Consider the following 14,588-nt stretch of genomic DNA (forward strand, 5'->3'; position numbering starts at 1 on the left):
TTTTAAATAAAGATTTCAAGTCAAAATTCTACAACTAATCAACTATAACACATACTCTATGTGTATTTATTACTCCGTACTATGTATTTACCAAACACGGCCATAGTCTTATATCAATTTTACATTAGTCAAAAGTGTCACCAACTCACCAAGTATCATCATCTATCAATTCATCATATAAAGAAATTTATATATGTATAATTTTAATAAAAGATTTATTCTTTGTATCATTGTATGTAATTGTGGCTTGGCTTATAGTATATGTTAGAGGACCAACTCAACCAAAAGCTTAAACTAATGGTTGAGGCTCAGGAATATGTTATATACTCTATCACTCCCCCTCACATGAAAGGCCCTTTGGGCTTGAAATGTGGATGCAGCACAGGCCCTCTCTTATACCCGGCGCGAATTAATTCTTCTTTAAATGAGGGGTGGATGAGATTCGAACCCGTGACCTCTATGTCACGTTGGCTCCGATACCATGTTAGTGGACCATCTCAACCAAAAGCTTAAACTGATGGTTGAGACTCAGGAATATGTTTTATACTCTATCACTCCCCCTCACACGAGAGCCCGTTTGGGCTAGAAGTGTGGATGCAACATGGGTCCTCCTCATACCCAGCGCTTCGCCACTCCTGTTGACACTAAGTCCAAACTTAGTGCAGATGCAGGGCCACCTTTTCGGGATCCTACTTTGTATCGCAGTTTAACAGGTGCTCTTCAGTACCTCACTTTCACCAGACCTGATATTTCCTATGCGGTACAACAGGTGTGTCTATTTATGCATGATCCTCGGGAACCTCATTATGAGGTGTTGAAACGCATTCTGCGTTATGTTCAGGGTACCATTGATCACGGTATACATTTATATCCTACTGTGTCACATCGACTGATTACTTACACTGACGCTGACTGGGGAGGTTGTCCCGATACCAGACGATCCACATCGGGGTATTGTTGTTTTCTTGGGGACAACCTCGTTTCTTGGTCATCTAAGCGTCAACATACATTATCTAAGTCGAGTGCAGAAGCAGAATATCGAGGCGTCGCAAATGTTGTCTCTGAGGCGTGTTGGCTCCGTAATCTTTTACTAGAGCTACATTGTCCACTACGGCAGGCTACCATCGTTTATTGTGATAATGTCAGTGCTATCTACCTTTCTGGCAACCCAGTACAGCACCAACGCACCAAACATGTGGAGATGGATATACATTTTGTTCGAGAAAAGGTAGCATTGGGGCAGGTTCGGGTTCTCCATGTTCCTACTAGATATCAGTTCGCAGACATTTTCACTAAAGGCCTCCCGCGAGAATTATTTCTGGAGTTTCGATCCAGTCTTAGCGTACGACCTCCTCCCGCTACGACTGCGGGGGTGTGATAGATATTATATTTAGGATAATATTTGTCACAGATTAGGATATATTTATTGTATATTTTGTATGTTTATCTTATCTAGGATTCCTATCATGTTTAGGCCTAGCGTTGTAAACCCTATATATTTTATCAATGGTACACACTCCAGGCAAGGAGTTTTCCCGAAATCTAACAGTATATACGGAGTAGAAACAAAAAAAAATGGCAAAAATGAAATTGTGGCCATAGGAGGTATAGTACTCCGTAATGTACTACTCGTAAAATGGATGAAGACAACAAAAAAAAAGGTGGGTTGGATTTTAGCAAGAGTTTACGTCAGAATTGCATTGACACGCCAAAGCAACTACTATACGAGTATTTTTCCAAAGTGCCAAAATTAAATAAAACTATCACTCTTTTCCTCTTCTCCAACTCCCCGCAGTTTTTCCTACGAATCCTGACAATTTTGGTTCCATCATCTTATGCTTAACACCACACATATAGTACAATTTAAGTACTCGTATAATTTAAGTTAATGTATTAAAGTAGATTCCAAGTGTGAAAAATATATGGAGTACTTGATATATAATCAACTTTAGTTGGTTTTTATTTTTATTTTTTTTTTATAGATAAGGTGCACGGAGAACCCCCTCCTATATATCATAGGTTGGAGAATGAGGTTTGAACCCTCGTCACACGGGAAGGAGATAGAGGGACTAAGGGCCTGTTCTGATATACTGAACTGGACTGAACTGATTGGAGCTGAATTGAATTGAACTGAACTTAATTGTTTATGAGAGAAGGGAATTAGAAACTGAATTGAACTGAAATTAAGCTGAAGAAAACAGTTCATAACCATCCCTCCATCTCCTAGATTCTCAATCAACTTTAGTTGATAAAGATGGTGGACAATTAATATAACCTTGTGAAATTAAGATTACAAGTTCGTGTCTAACTACTGATATTTACTTGAGACTCGGAAGAAAGGATTTCTTTTGCATTTTTTTTTTTTTTTCAGACGTCGACTTGTACAAATAGGTCAACTAATTTGTGAGAGATGCTTATTCAATATGGTCATTTTTCTTATTAATCAAATAAAAATTATTGATTCAATTATTTGGAGATATTAAATGTCATACACCGTCCCTAGAATACATATTAATATACCTTCCTTTACGTAGACCAAGATGTATGAAAATACTTGCGCGAATAGCGCCATTGCCACCGAAACAAAGGCATTACCAAGACATAATTACAAATGATACTTGTTCAAAAGACTCAAAATTAAAGCTCATTTAGTCATAGACAATCAAAACTTAACTGATCAAAATTTGACTATTGGTTATTGGAACATAAACAAATATAAAATTAATTTCTTTTTTGGCTTTTAGTAGTTTAAGAGATTAAATAAAATATTAATTGTTGCTAATATAGAGAAATAAAAATGGGGTTGAGAAGCCACCGTTTGGAGGCACCACTTAGGTGAAAGCGAATGGAAGATGGTGCATAGGAGAGAGAAATTTTTAGCACGAGGCCTTCTTTTTATTTATTTTATTTTTTATTTATTTAATATTTTTTATATAATATTTATATTTTTAATTATTTTTAATTTAGTTTGTCCCATACCCTCAATGTATGTATGTATGTGTCTAATTCTTTATACAATCGTCACTGGTTGGTTGTTTCATTCAATCTCTATTATGTCTCTTTGCAGAAACAAATCAAAATCAAAGCCATGAACATTTAATTTATGATAAACATCCTTACAAGTCTATTAAAATAATGTAATATTATTGTATTATTTTACATTGTTGCCACTTTTAAACTTATCTATAAGATCCTTACCTATCCAATAAGGTAAATAATTGCACAAGGATACGAGGATTTCCTTACTTTTCAATCCATACCGCTAAGTTTCACTTTTTTTTTTTTTTTTTTTTTTTTTTTTTTTTTTTTTTTTTTTTTAAGGATAAGGGTTTTATCGGATCGAAACCTCTCACAAGTCCTCCCGCCCCGGGTTAGCAGGTTAGATTCTTTGAAAGTGAGAGAAAAGGGTAAGGGAATCCGTACTCCAATGTGCCTCCAGTGGAGATTGAACCACATAAGGTAAAACCCTTTCCCACTAGACCAAACTTAAATTAGCTTGGTAGTTTCTTTTTAATTTACTCCCAATAGTTATAGGTAGGCAGTGTCGTGTAGCCATATAGGCCACACGATGTATTCCGTGCTCAAACGGATCATGCTTAAAATAGGTTAAGAAATAATTGTGTTGTGTCTAGTTTGTGTCAATCTTTATAAATGAAATCTATTCATAATCTGACCGTGAATAAATGAAAGCGAAGAACCAATTTCATCTGTTGGATTATGTATGTTGAAATAAAAATCTGGATTCCATTGTGTTACGTAAAATAAAAGCAAATATACGCTGAAGTAAATTGTACAAAGTAATTTTTTTATTTTATTTTTAAAGTAGACACATATTTACAATTTGTTATAAATGTTTTATTTAAGTATATATGAATATAACTCGTTAAGAATATTTAGCTAGTGCGTAGTAGCATCCCTTCTTTTTAAAACGTTTGAAATAATTCTCATGAAGTGTTTGGACAATTATGCCCTCTAAAATGTTTATTAGTTTATAGCTTATTTTAACTAATTAATGTTAATTAATAGTTTTTTTTTTAAATCTTACAAAATTGTATTCTAACATTTATACCCTTGAATATATTCCATCAATGAAGTTTACAACTAAATTTGTAATATAAGGCCAAACAGAAATAACCCTCAACATGGATTGCTATGATTTTCTTTCATTTGATTCATAAAGTGTTGATGAAATTAGTAATAAAGGTAAATTAAATTGATTATTAAAGTAAGGACGTCGGATATCATTGTGAAAAGTTATAATATTACAAAATTGCGCGCCATTAATGAGTTTATATACATTGCATTGGTAGTCAAATTATTGATGATATTAGCTAGGGTTGATATTGGTTCTTGTTCTCATTTTAGTATTAGGTTCCCAACTGATCTTAAATCAATCTCTATCTCTAGCTAGACATCACCAAGACACTACAAGAAAAATCTCTTTTCGTAGCGATTATTTCGTAGCGATTGTACATTCGCTACAATATGCAAATATGTTTGTGAAATAATTAAGGATGTTGTATCATTTTTACAATCGCCATGGTTTTCCCCTATAAAATCGATACGGAAAACATAATAATACATGTCCACACTATTTTTTACACATTTAAATAATTTTGAGAAATCGTATCATTTACAATTGCCACTAAATCCTAAAAATCGATACGGAAACATTTAATATAAGAGTTTGAGGTTGCATGTTCGAGTCTTGTAAAGATCATACACATTTTTTTTTTTTTAAAGAAAATGAGTTAAACATTTATAGCGATTGTAATCGCTACAATAATCACCACGATTGGATGTAGTTTTTCGTATCAATTATTGAGGCCAACCCCAGCGATATTGAAAACCACTACTAAAGGCTAAGGCAACGGGGGATATTGTATCGAATGGCCATTTGTTGGGAAAACTTTTTGTTGCAATTACAATCGATACTAAAGGTTAAAATAATTGCTACGAAAAAGTTATTTTCTTGTAGTGAGAACTTTGTAAAATCTGCATGAAATAATCACTATTGTGCAATTTTTAGATACCTCACCAACCATGATTCAAATTGATGTTGTTCTATCACCATTGGCTTTTGTCAAAGTTCATAAATCAGATTCATTTAAATAAAATTTTAGATGTAATTTATTTTGCATAGTTAAGGTCTGTTCTCTTACGTTGAAATTCAGTTCAGTTCAGTTCAGCTCAGCTCAGTTCAGTTCAGTTCAGCTTAGCTCCTAATTTCCTTCTCTTATAAAATATTCATTTCACACTAGTAGAATAAACGTAATTGGAAGCCCCAAATGGCAAGCGGTTTGATAAATCCGCTTGCCATTTACCTGATTTTATAATAAAAACCTGAAATAAACAAATGGCAAGCGGTTTGGGGTGAACCGCTTGCCAAAATGTAAATGACAAGCGGTTTAAACCGTGAACCGCTTGCCATTTGTTAGAGAAACCCTAAAAAAAAGCCCAGCTATATATTCTCTCTCCTCCCCTTACCCCTTAAGTTTCACGCTCTCTCTCCTCCCCTTACTCTCACGGCGCTCTCTCTCTCCTCCCCTTACCTCAATTTTTCTCACGCTCACTCTCCTCTCCTCTCCTCTCTGTATTCTTTCTCTTTGAAGTCGTCCGGTGGTGGTGCACGACGGACCACGACGACCCTTGAAGTCCGGTGGTATGCGTGTGGTTTTTCGAGTTTTTTAGGTCAAATTCGACCATAAAAACTCTAGATCTAGAGTTTTCATGGTCGAATTTGACCCTTAAAACCCAAATTTCAAGCCAATTTTCAAGGTTTTGGTGGAATTCATGGTGTGTTCTTTTGTTTTAAAATTTTTTTTTGTTTTTTTAAAGTTTTTTTTTTTTTAAATTTTATGGTGATTTGGTGGTTGAATTGTTTTTTTTAGGCCGCCGATTTGGTGTTGGTGGGGGTCGTGGTGGGCGAAGTAGGCTGGGATTTGGTGGATGGTGGTCGTGCTGGTGCGTGGTCTGGTGCTGGTGCGTGGTGCGAGTGGGTGGTGGTGGTGGTGGTACGCGTTGATAGTGGTGGTGTTGCTTGTGGACGGTGGTGGTGCTGGTGGTGGAACAAGCTTTTTTTTTTTTTTAGATAACTTGTTGTAATAATTTAATTAGTTGTATTAATTTTTTTAAATATATTTATGTATATTTTTTTAAGAAAATGTAATACTTACATCAATTAATTAATAAAAATATTGTTGTTTTTATATTTGTTTTGTTTCTGTATCAATTTCAGTTGGAAAAAACCAAAAAAAATTTTTTTTTTTTAATTTTTTATAGCCCTAATGGGCAGCGGTTTGGCGCCAAAACCGCTGCCCTTTTTCTTCAAATGGCAAGCGGTTTGAACCGCTTGCCATTTAAATTGACAATGGCAAGCCCCCCAAACGCGAGCGGTTCAAATCCGCTTGCCATTGGGGGATTTGAACCGCTTCTCATTATGTTTATTCTACTAGTGTCAGCTCAGTTTAGTTCAGTTCAGCTCAGTTCAGTTCAGTTAAGTTCTGTTCAGTTCAGTTCAGCTCAGCTCAATTCAGTTCAGTTCAGTTCAATTCAGCTGAGTTCAGTCAATGAGAACATGCCCTTAGAATATATATTCCAATCTCTAGTGAAAGTATTTTGTTGTTGCATTATTTAATTTGTTTCATATAAATAGTAGTAAATAAAACAATTTCTACCCCAAAAGTTAACTATCTTTGCTCTCTTTAATTAGAATTTTAAATTTTTTTAATTGATATCTTTTTACTTAAATGATACCAACAACCCCGTTAAATCCGCCAGAAATCACTGTTGCGCATTTTATGGATACCACAACAACCATATAAGGTAAACTATAAGTCAAAACTTCACATGTTTTTGAGGTTTTTCTTTCCAGCTACTGGCTTTTGTAATAGTTCATAAAACAGCTTCATTTTAACATGTAACTAGTGTGTGGCCCGGGCTTTGCCCCGGGTGATACTTTGAATAATTTCGTTTTTATATTAGACGCTTTAAAAGACGTACTTTTTTTTGTTTTATATTACATTATAATATTTGTACTACATGTATTTATACATAAATGTGGAAACATAGATTATAATTTAATTCTAGCTAAGATGACATTGCATGTGGTTTTTATTCAATAAAGTTTAGGTTCGAATCTCTTTGCATGTATTTTTAATTTAATTGAATGATGATGTTGCATGATGGTAGAGGTTGTTGAATGATGATGTGACCTAATATGGGTGTAAGAAGGAGTACACGTGGCACATACACAATTTTAATTATAAACACCTTTTAATATATAGTATAGATTTATTTTGATTGCTGAGTTAGAATATATATTCCAATTTTTGATAAGTATTTTATTGTTGCATTGGTTATAAATAAGTAAATAAATAACATGAATTTTACCCCAAAAGTTAACTTTTTTTTTGCTCTATCTAATTGGTTTTTCTTTTTATTTTTATTATTATTAATTATTAAAGTTCTACTTAGACGTTACCGACAACCCCGTTAAATACGCCAGAATTCACTGCTGCGGATTTTATGAAAACCACAACAACCAAATACGGTAAACAATAAGTCAAACTTCACATGTTTCTGAGGTTGTTTTTAAAAATTTTCAACAATTGGCTGTTGTCAAGCTCTATAAATTTAGTTCATTTCAATGTAAATTTTTAGATGTATAATTTTTATTTTATAGGGTTGCTATACTATTCCATTCCAATGTTAGGTAAAAGCATTTTGTTGTTCCTTTTGTCACAAATAAATATATAAAACAATTTTCCATCCCCAAAAGTTAATTCTATCTTCGCTCTAGTAAATTAAAGTTCTAGTTAGACATTACCACCAACTTCGTAAAAGCCGACAGAAAAAGGCTATTGCGGATTTCATAGATATCACACATTCAAGGTAAAGTAAATCGAACTTTGCATTTTTTTTTTTTTTTTTTTTTTTTGTTTTACCTATTAGCTTTTGCCAAAGTTCATGAATCGGATTCATTTTATTGTAAATTTTTAGACAACTATATAAGGTAAGTCAAACTTACCCCAAAAGTGTGTTACTCTAAGTGTGTTACTCTATCTCCACTCTAGATAGATTTTTTTTTTTTTTTCAACTATGAATTCTAGTTAGCGTTACTACCAACTTTGTAAAATCCGCCTATAAACATTGATGCACAATTGATAGATACCATAAAAGCCACATAATGTAAATGATAAATCAAACTTATAAAAAGAAAAAACAGAGTTTTACACATTATAATGTGGACGGAATTAGATTCATTTTAATGTCTATTTTGTAGGTTTAGATTCACTCCATTAAGAGGAATAATTTTAACACAAAGACCATTAAAAAAAAGTTGTAAGAATTTTAGAATGGAGTAAAAAAAATTGCACTAGCTTTCACACTCAAGTCCCAACAAATTTCACAAAACTCCAAAAGAAGGAAAAAATAAAATTGAAAAAGAAATAACAAAATTGAAAAAAAAAAAAATAAAATTCAGAAAAATAAATAGACCCAAAAACAAAAATGAAAGTATTATGAAACATTTCAAATTCCGAACGGTTTTTTAAGTTTCGGTGAGTGGTTTTCTCTCTTCATTTTCCCACTATCTTTTAATTTCTTCTTTTCTTCCATCTTCATCTTCCTTTGTTATCATCGTCACCTTCACTAATCTTAATTAACCAAACACTAATCATGTGATTAATTTAATAATCACCAAAAGTTGTACCTTTAATCATAGTTTAATCAAACAATTAGATTTGATTCTGTTTTTTTAAAGATAAGGAATATATATAATCCTTACTTCTCTTCCTAGATTCTCTATAAATTTTGTTGTTAGAATTGCAAGTGGTAAAAAAAGAAACACAACATTTTAATTTATACTATAAGGTCACTTTCATGAAATAATTAGCAAGTTGTTATTATCCATATCCAGATGGTTTATGTTGCATTTTCTCTCTCCTAAAAAAAGAAAAATTCTCCTTTTTTTTGCTTCCTTAATTCACTACCAAAAATATTTTCTCCATCATTTTCATTATCCGTACTGTACAAATTCACTCTTTTTCTCTCTCCCTCACCAACTTACCCACCTAAAAGGGTTTTTTTTTTTTTTTTTTCTTTTTGAAAGGATTTGATGGGGTTGAAGAAGGGAATGGTAATGCATGGTGAAGATCTGCAAAATTTTGACGTCGTTGCGGGGGAAGGAATCAAGGATAGTGAGGAAGAGATCTGGTTTGAAACCGCCTCACACCCTTTTGAGAGTAACAATAATGATGAAAACAAAAATGCTAATATGAGCAATGAGAATGATTTTTTAGATGTGGATGTTAGCGATCCATCATCTTTGTTCTATGCTGATTTTCCACCACTTCCGGAATTTCCTTGCATGTCCTCATCCTCCTCCTCATCATCGACTCCCGTCGCTACGGCGGCGCCGAAGCCTTTTGGGGTGTGTTCCACCGCCACTACGTCTTCCTCCGCTTCCACGGCGTCGTCCGGAGCGGCGTCGTGGGCGGTGTTGAAGTCCGATGCGGATCAAGACCCGGAACCGGTTACGGATCATGATTTGGTTCAGCGGGTGGAGGAGAGGGAGATTTTGATGGATGATGTTGATCATTGCATGGATATGATGCAGAATTTTGGGTGCATAGATATGCTTGAGAATACTGATATATGCTGGGACCCGTCGCCGTTGTTCGAGGATAACAACGGCGATGAGCATGAGAGTAGTCAGTATCAGTTTCTACAGCCGGAGGAGGTGTTAGTGAATCGTCAAATAGTTGATGAAGATGAAGAAGAAAGAGTGTTTGAGCAGTTGATGCAACAACAACAAAAGGGTGGTGAGAATAGTAATACTACTATTGAAAATAATAATAATAATTCTACTAGTGGGGTTGTTAGTGGTGGTATGGGTGGTCAGAATAGTGGTGAACTGGGTTCGTCGCCGGATGATCTTGCTTTGGTGTTCTTTGAGTGGTTGAAGAGTAACAAGGAGGCGATATCGGCTGAGGATTTGAGGAATATTAAGATCAAGAAGTCTACGATTGAGAACGCTGCTAAGAGATTAGGTGGTGGGAAAGAAGGGATGAAGCAATTGCTTAAGTTGATACTTCAATGGGTGCAAAATCATCATTTACAAAATAAGAAAATGATGATGAGTGGTGAAGATAATGAGTTTCATGTTGTTAATACTGGTAGTGGTAGTATTATGATTAACAATAATAATCATAATAACCAAAGTTATTCAATTCAAGATCACAAGAATGAGAATGCTACTACTAGTGATACTAGTGCAGCAAACCCTAGTTGTGCACCCGAGTCGCAGTGTTTTAGCCCAACTACGTGGCTTCCGGCTCCACCACCGCCTCAATCGTATGTTAGTGAGTCCCCCGTGATGGTCCCTATGACGGCCCCACCACCTCCTCCGGGGTTCCCACCCACGATTGGGTACATGGGTGTGGATCCGTATGGGGGTGGTAATCCGATGGCGGCATACCCACCTATGCCGCCAGCGGATTACCACACATGGGGACCCAACCCGATGCAATACGGGATGAGTCCCCATTACGGGGTTTACCCCGATGCAACAGCCCCGTTTGGAGGGTATGCAAACCCTCCTCCTTACCCGGGGTTCTACTATCACCCCGGTCCAACCGAGGGGCTAGTGAGGCTCGGGTCCTCGGCCACGAAGGAGGCTCGGAAGAAGAGGATGGCGAGGCAGAGGAGGTTCTTTACTCATCACCATAGGAATTCTCATCATAATAATCATCATCAACATCAGAATAATGGTAATAATAATGGAAATGTTGTTAATCAACAAATGATGATGAGTCAAATGGCTGAACAGCAGCATGCAGCAGCTGTTGTAGGGAATGGAAATTGTGGTGTTGTTGCACCACATGGGAATTGGGTGTACTGGCCACCTCCACCTCCTCCACAAGTCGTGGCACCGCAACAAGTGAACCACCCCGGTCCTATGGTTGGGCAGATGATGCCGCCGCAGCCCCCCATGGAGAGGGCTGCCAACGGCTATCAGAAGCAAGTTGGGATTGAGAAAAAACAGGTGAGTGAATTTAGGTTTTATTTTTTATTTATTCTTGTTTTATTTTTAGAATTGTGATTGGATTGATTAAATTTCTTGCGGTGCAATTTGGGTTGTATGGAATATTACAAGTATTGTTGTTTTATTATTGTTGATTATTGTTTTCCCTAGGGCTGTAATTAACGTTATTTTCATGGGAAATGAACATTGATTTAATTTAATTTAATTTAATTTATACTCGTATTATTTTTATTAATGAGTTAATTTTTAACAATAGGGATGGAAAACAGAGAAGAATTTGAGATTTCTTCTACAAAAAGTATTGAAGCAAAGTGATGTTGGTAATCTAGGGAGGATCGTCTTGCCTAAGGTACTAGTTATAATTTTGTGATGATATCGCTTGATTATATGTGTTTAATTTTGTTCTTACTTATTAGCGATAATCTTATTAATTACATAATATAATTTGGTTTGTTCTTAATTAAATCAGAAGGAAGCAGAGACTCATTTGCCAGAACTGGAGGCAAGGGATGGAATCCCTATCGCCATGGAAGATATTGGTACCTCGCGTGTGTGGAACATGCGTTACAGGTATAATTACATAATGTTTAACAAATTAAAATATGTCTTGTTAATATAAAAGCATTGTTCAAGTAATCCTTATCTTCGATGAATGGTTAAATCTGACAAAAAATTGGTCTTTCGTGTTTCTTTTTGGAGCGTCAGGTTCTGGCCTAATAACAAAAGCAGGATGTATCTCCTTGAGAACACAGGTACGTATCAACATATGATCAATAATGGTTAGCAATATTACTTGTTGGAAATTTTTAAAATAATGATCGGTGTTTATTTCATCGGATATTTCAGGGGATTTTGTGAGATCGAATGGACTACAAGAAGGGGACTTCATTGTTATCTATTCAGATGTAAAATGTGGCAAATATGTATGTATCTCTTTTCCTTTGTCCTTCCTACCAACTTGTATATACGTAGTACGGAGTACTATGTAATCTATTCAGATGTTTAATGTGGCAAATCTTTGTTTGTGTTTCTCTTTATCTCTCATTATTGTCTATCTTTCTTCCTGCAACTTGCACCATATGATTTAACTTTACCACTTGCAACCTTAAAAGTAGAAAACTGAACAGCTTCTATTGATATCTTCAATAGTTGCATATACTTGTATTATAGGTAGTACATTAAATTTTCCGGTTATTATTTGTAAACAAGTAATTTATGTCTTGGGTTCGATTTTGATTTCCACAAATTAATTGTACATCAAAAATTACCTATAGAATGAAAAACTAAACTTTTGTACATATTTTTTTGCTTTAATTTTTATAAATGTGAAAGTTGATTGCATTATCAAAATGTTCTCGTATTTCTGATATCACTTACGATATAGAAAAATAGCTTTTACTAGATAAAACTTGGTGTTATTAATTCTTAGTTTTGAACCTCCTTTTGCCTTGGACCTTGATGAGAAACTAGTTCATCTTCCACTCTAATTTGTTTGATTACCCTCTTTAATATGCATTAATCTAATCAATCATGTCATGAGTTGATTTTTTTGGTCATTGGATGCTGTTTATTAATTTCTAGTTTACTCACACAAGTTAATTTGATCATAGATTGTTGGCTGTAGTTTTATTTGCAATCCTTAGTTATAAGATAGTATGATTTTTTGTTGTGTAGAATATTTTCTAAAAGACCTCTAGAACTTATTTGAGATAATTTTTTCCTTGTATGTTTGGTAAAAGGAGTGTGTCGCAATCTTCAAAGTATATATGTTGGTGAAACAATTGCACATCATCACAGTCTAATACAAGAATTTGAATTAGATTTTTGACAAAAATGTAATGTCGTCTTATGTTCTTTTCACTTGAATTATACATTCCGATCCATTCTCTAATTGTGGTATGCTTTAGTGCTAATTGGCATTAGGGCAATGGGTATGTACTTGACATCTTCTATTGTGATTTACAGATGATCAGAGGAGTGAAAGTACGACCACAACAGCAAAGCGCGAAGCCTGAACTAACCAACAAGAAGTCAAACAAGACCCAGAAAACTGAACCAACCTCCTCCCCAGCTGGAAATGGGCCGTCCTCATCTCCAACCGTTACTCAAAGTTAACTTCCTAGTTCGATTTATTGTTCATAAAACTCTTTTTCAGTAGCATAACATTGCAATTTCTACCCCTATGAGAGTGGTGATTAAGGCAATAAAAAACTCGTGGAGTGGTGGTTGCAAAAACCTTACATATAGGTATGTCACATCCAAATAAGAAGGGTCAAGGAATATGATCGCAATCATAACTGTTTTCGCGCTCTTTAATTAGTTTGGTGCTCGTTGATGTGGAGGAGATTATAGGTAAGAATCAACGGTTTTAGGCAGTTTTTGGAGGCGTTTGTATGTTGCAGTTTGTAATATTTTGTAATATGTCCGCCTTCGAATTGTGATGTGTTTACTATTGTAGATTTTGTGCTGCTGTTGCATGAAAAACTGAATGTAATTTGTGTAGTATTTGTGTGATAATAAACATGTAGATGCGGTTATAAAGTGAATCTAATTTGATACTCCGTATTTTTTTGTGAACATTTGGTTGAATTACTTCTGTTGATTGTGCATATTATGTTTACAAATTACAAGTCCATCATACCAAGGGACTTCCCATATCATTTTTTTTTCCTCAATTGAAGAATTTTTCTAAACTGTTGACGACAATTGCGCATTTGTGCCATTGATCATTGTACCAAGGAGAAGAACTATAGGGTTGATCATGTAATCGTTGCATTAGTGAATTTAATCATATAAGGTTGCAGTAATTTGTAAAACTTAATTTAATAGGGGAAGATGAATGGAAAGTTAGGATTTGAGCTCATAATCTTCATGGTACGAAAGTAAAGGTTATCTTCTGATCTTATTTTGGTGATTGCTTACTTTTCACTAGAGCATGGCCGGAGGTAATTCATGATCCATAGTTTTCCTTTGTATGTAAAGAATGTGGTTAGTTAATGATATATATATGGAGTACTTCGTATTACTCGCTCTGATTTTTAAAGTTGTTTCATTTTTAACGGTAGCAAAATGGGTACTTTAACGGTAGTAAGTAGTAATTGACAAATTTTTTTATATTGCATTTTACTACTCCGCCAGTTCACGATATTCTTCGTATTACTTACTCTGGTTTTTAAAGTTGTTACTCGGTCAGTTACTACTGTTGAAAGTACCAAAGTCTGATTTTTAGTCACTTTTACTAGCTAGGATATAACGTCACTAATCATTTATTGATGCTAAAATAACCCCTAGAATTATTTATTGAAATAACGATGTCATGTTTCGATGAAAGTGGCCGAAAATCGAATTTCGGTTGTAGTTTTAAATACAATGGGTGACTTTTTTTTGTTGAAATTTGCAAAAGTAAACTTTGATGGTTGTAACATATAAAATGAGAGTTAAGCACAAATTCAGGTACTCAATTCTACTTTTTTTTCACTGTTTAGGTACTAGATTTTTTTTGCTTTGCTTTTGGGTACTGAGTTAAGATTTCCAGCCAAAA

The 14,588-nt window shown here is 34.7% G+C and overlaps 1 protein-coding gene across 2 annotated transcripts; it reads left to right on the forward strand.

Moving 5' to 3' along the window:
- Window positions 1-9,118: 9,118 nt before the first annotated feature.
- LOC145616744 (B3 domain-containing transcription factor ABI3-like) lies at window positions 9,119-13,604 on the forward strand. Of its 2 annotated transcripts, none has more exons than XM_081671484.1 (6): window positions 9,119-11,047; window positions 11,304-11,396; window positions 11,517-11,617; window positions 11,747-11,799; window positions 11,894-11,970; window positions 13,013-13,604. In XM_081671484.1, the coding sequence occupies exons 1-6, from the start codon at window positions 9,119-9,121 to the stop codon at window positions 13,160-13,162; spliced, it is 2,403 nt and encodes an 800-aa protein (XP_081527610.1). In that variant the 3' UTR covers window positions 13,163-13,604. The 2 variants fall into 2 exon arrangements, with proteins under 2 accessions (XP_081527610.1, XP_081527613.1); XM_081671487.1 differs by having other exon boundaries at window positions 9,120-11,047; window positions 11,753-11,799.
- The last annotated feature ends 984 nt before the right edge of the window (window positions 13,605-14,588 follow it).

Source organism: Chenopodium album, chromosome 3 (genome assembly GCF_948465745.1).
Source record: "Chenopodium album chromosome 3, dcCheAlbu1.1, whole genome shotgun sequence".
In the NCBI taxonomy this organism is placed as follows: domain Eukaryota; kingdom Viridiplantae; phylum Streptophyta; class Magnoliopsida; order Caryophyllales; family Amaranthaceae; genus Chenopodium; species Chenopodium album.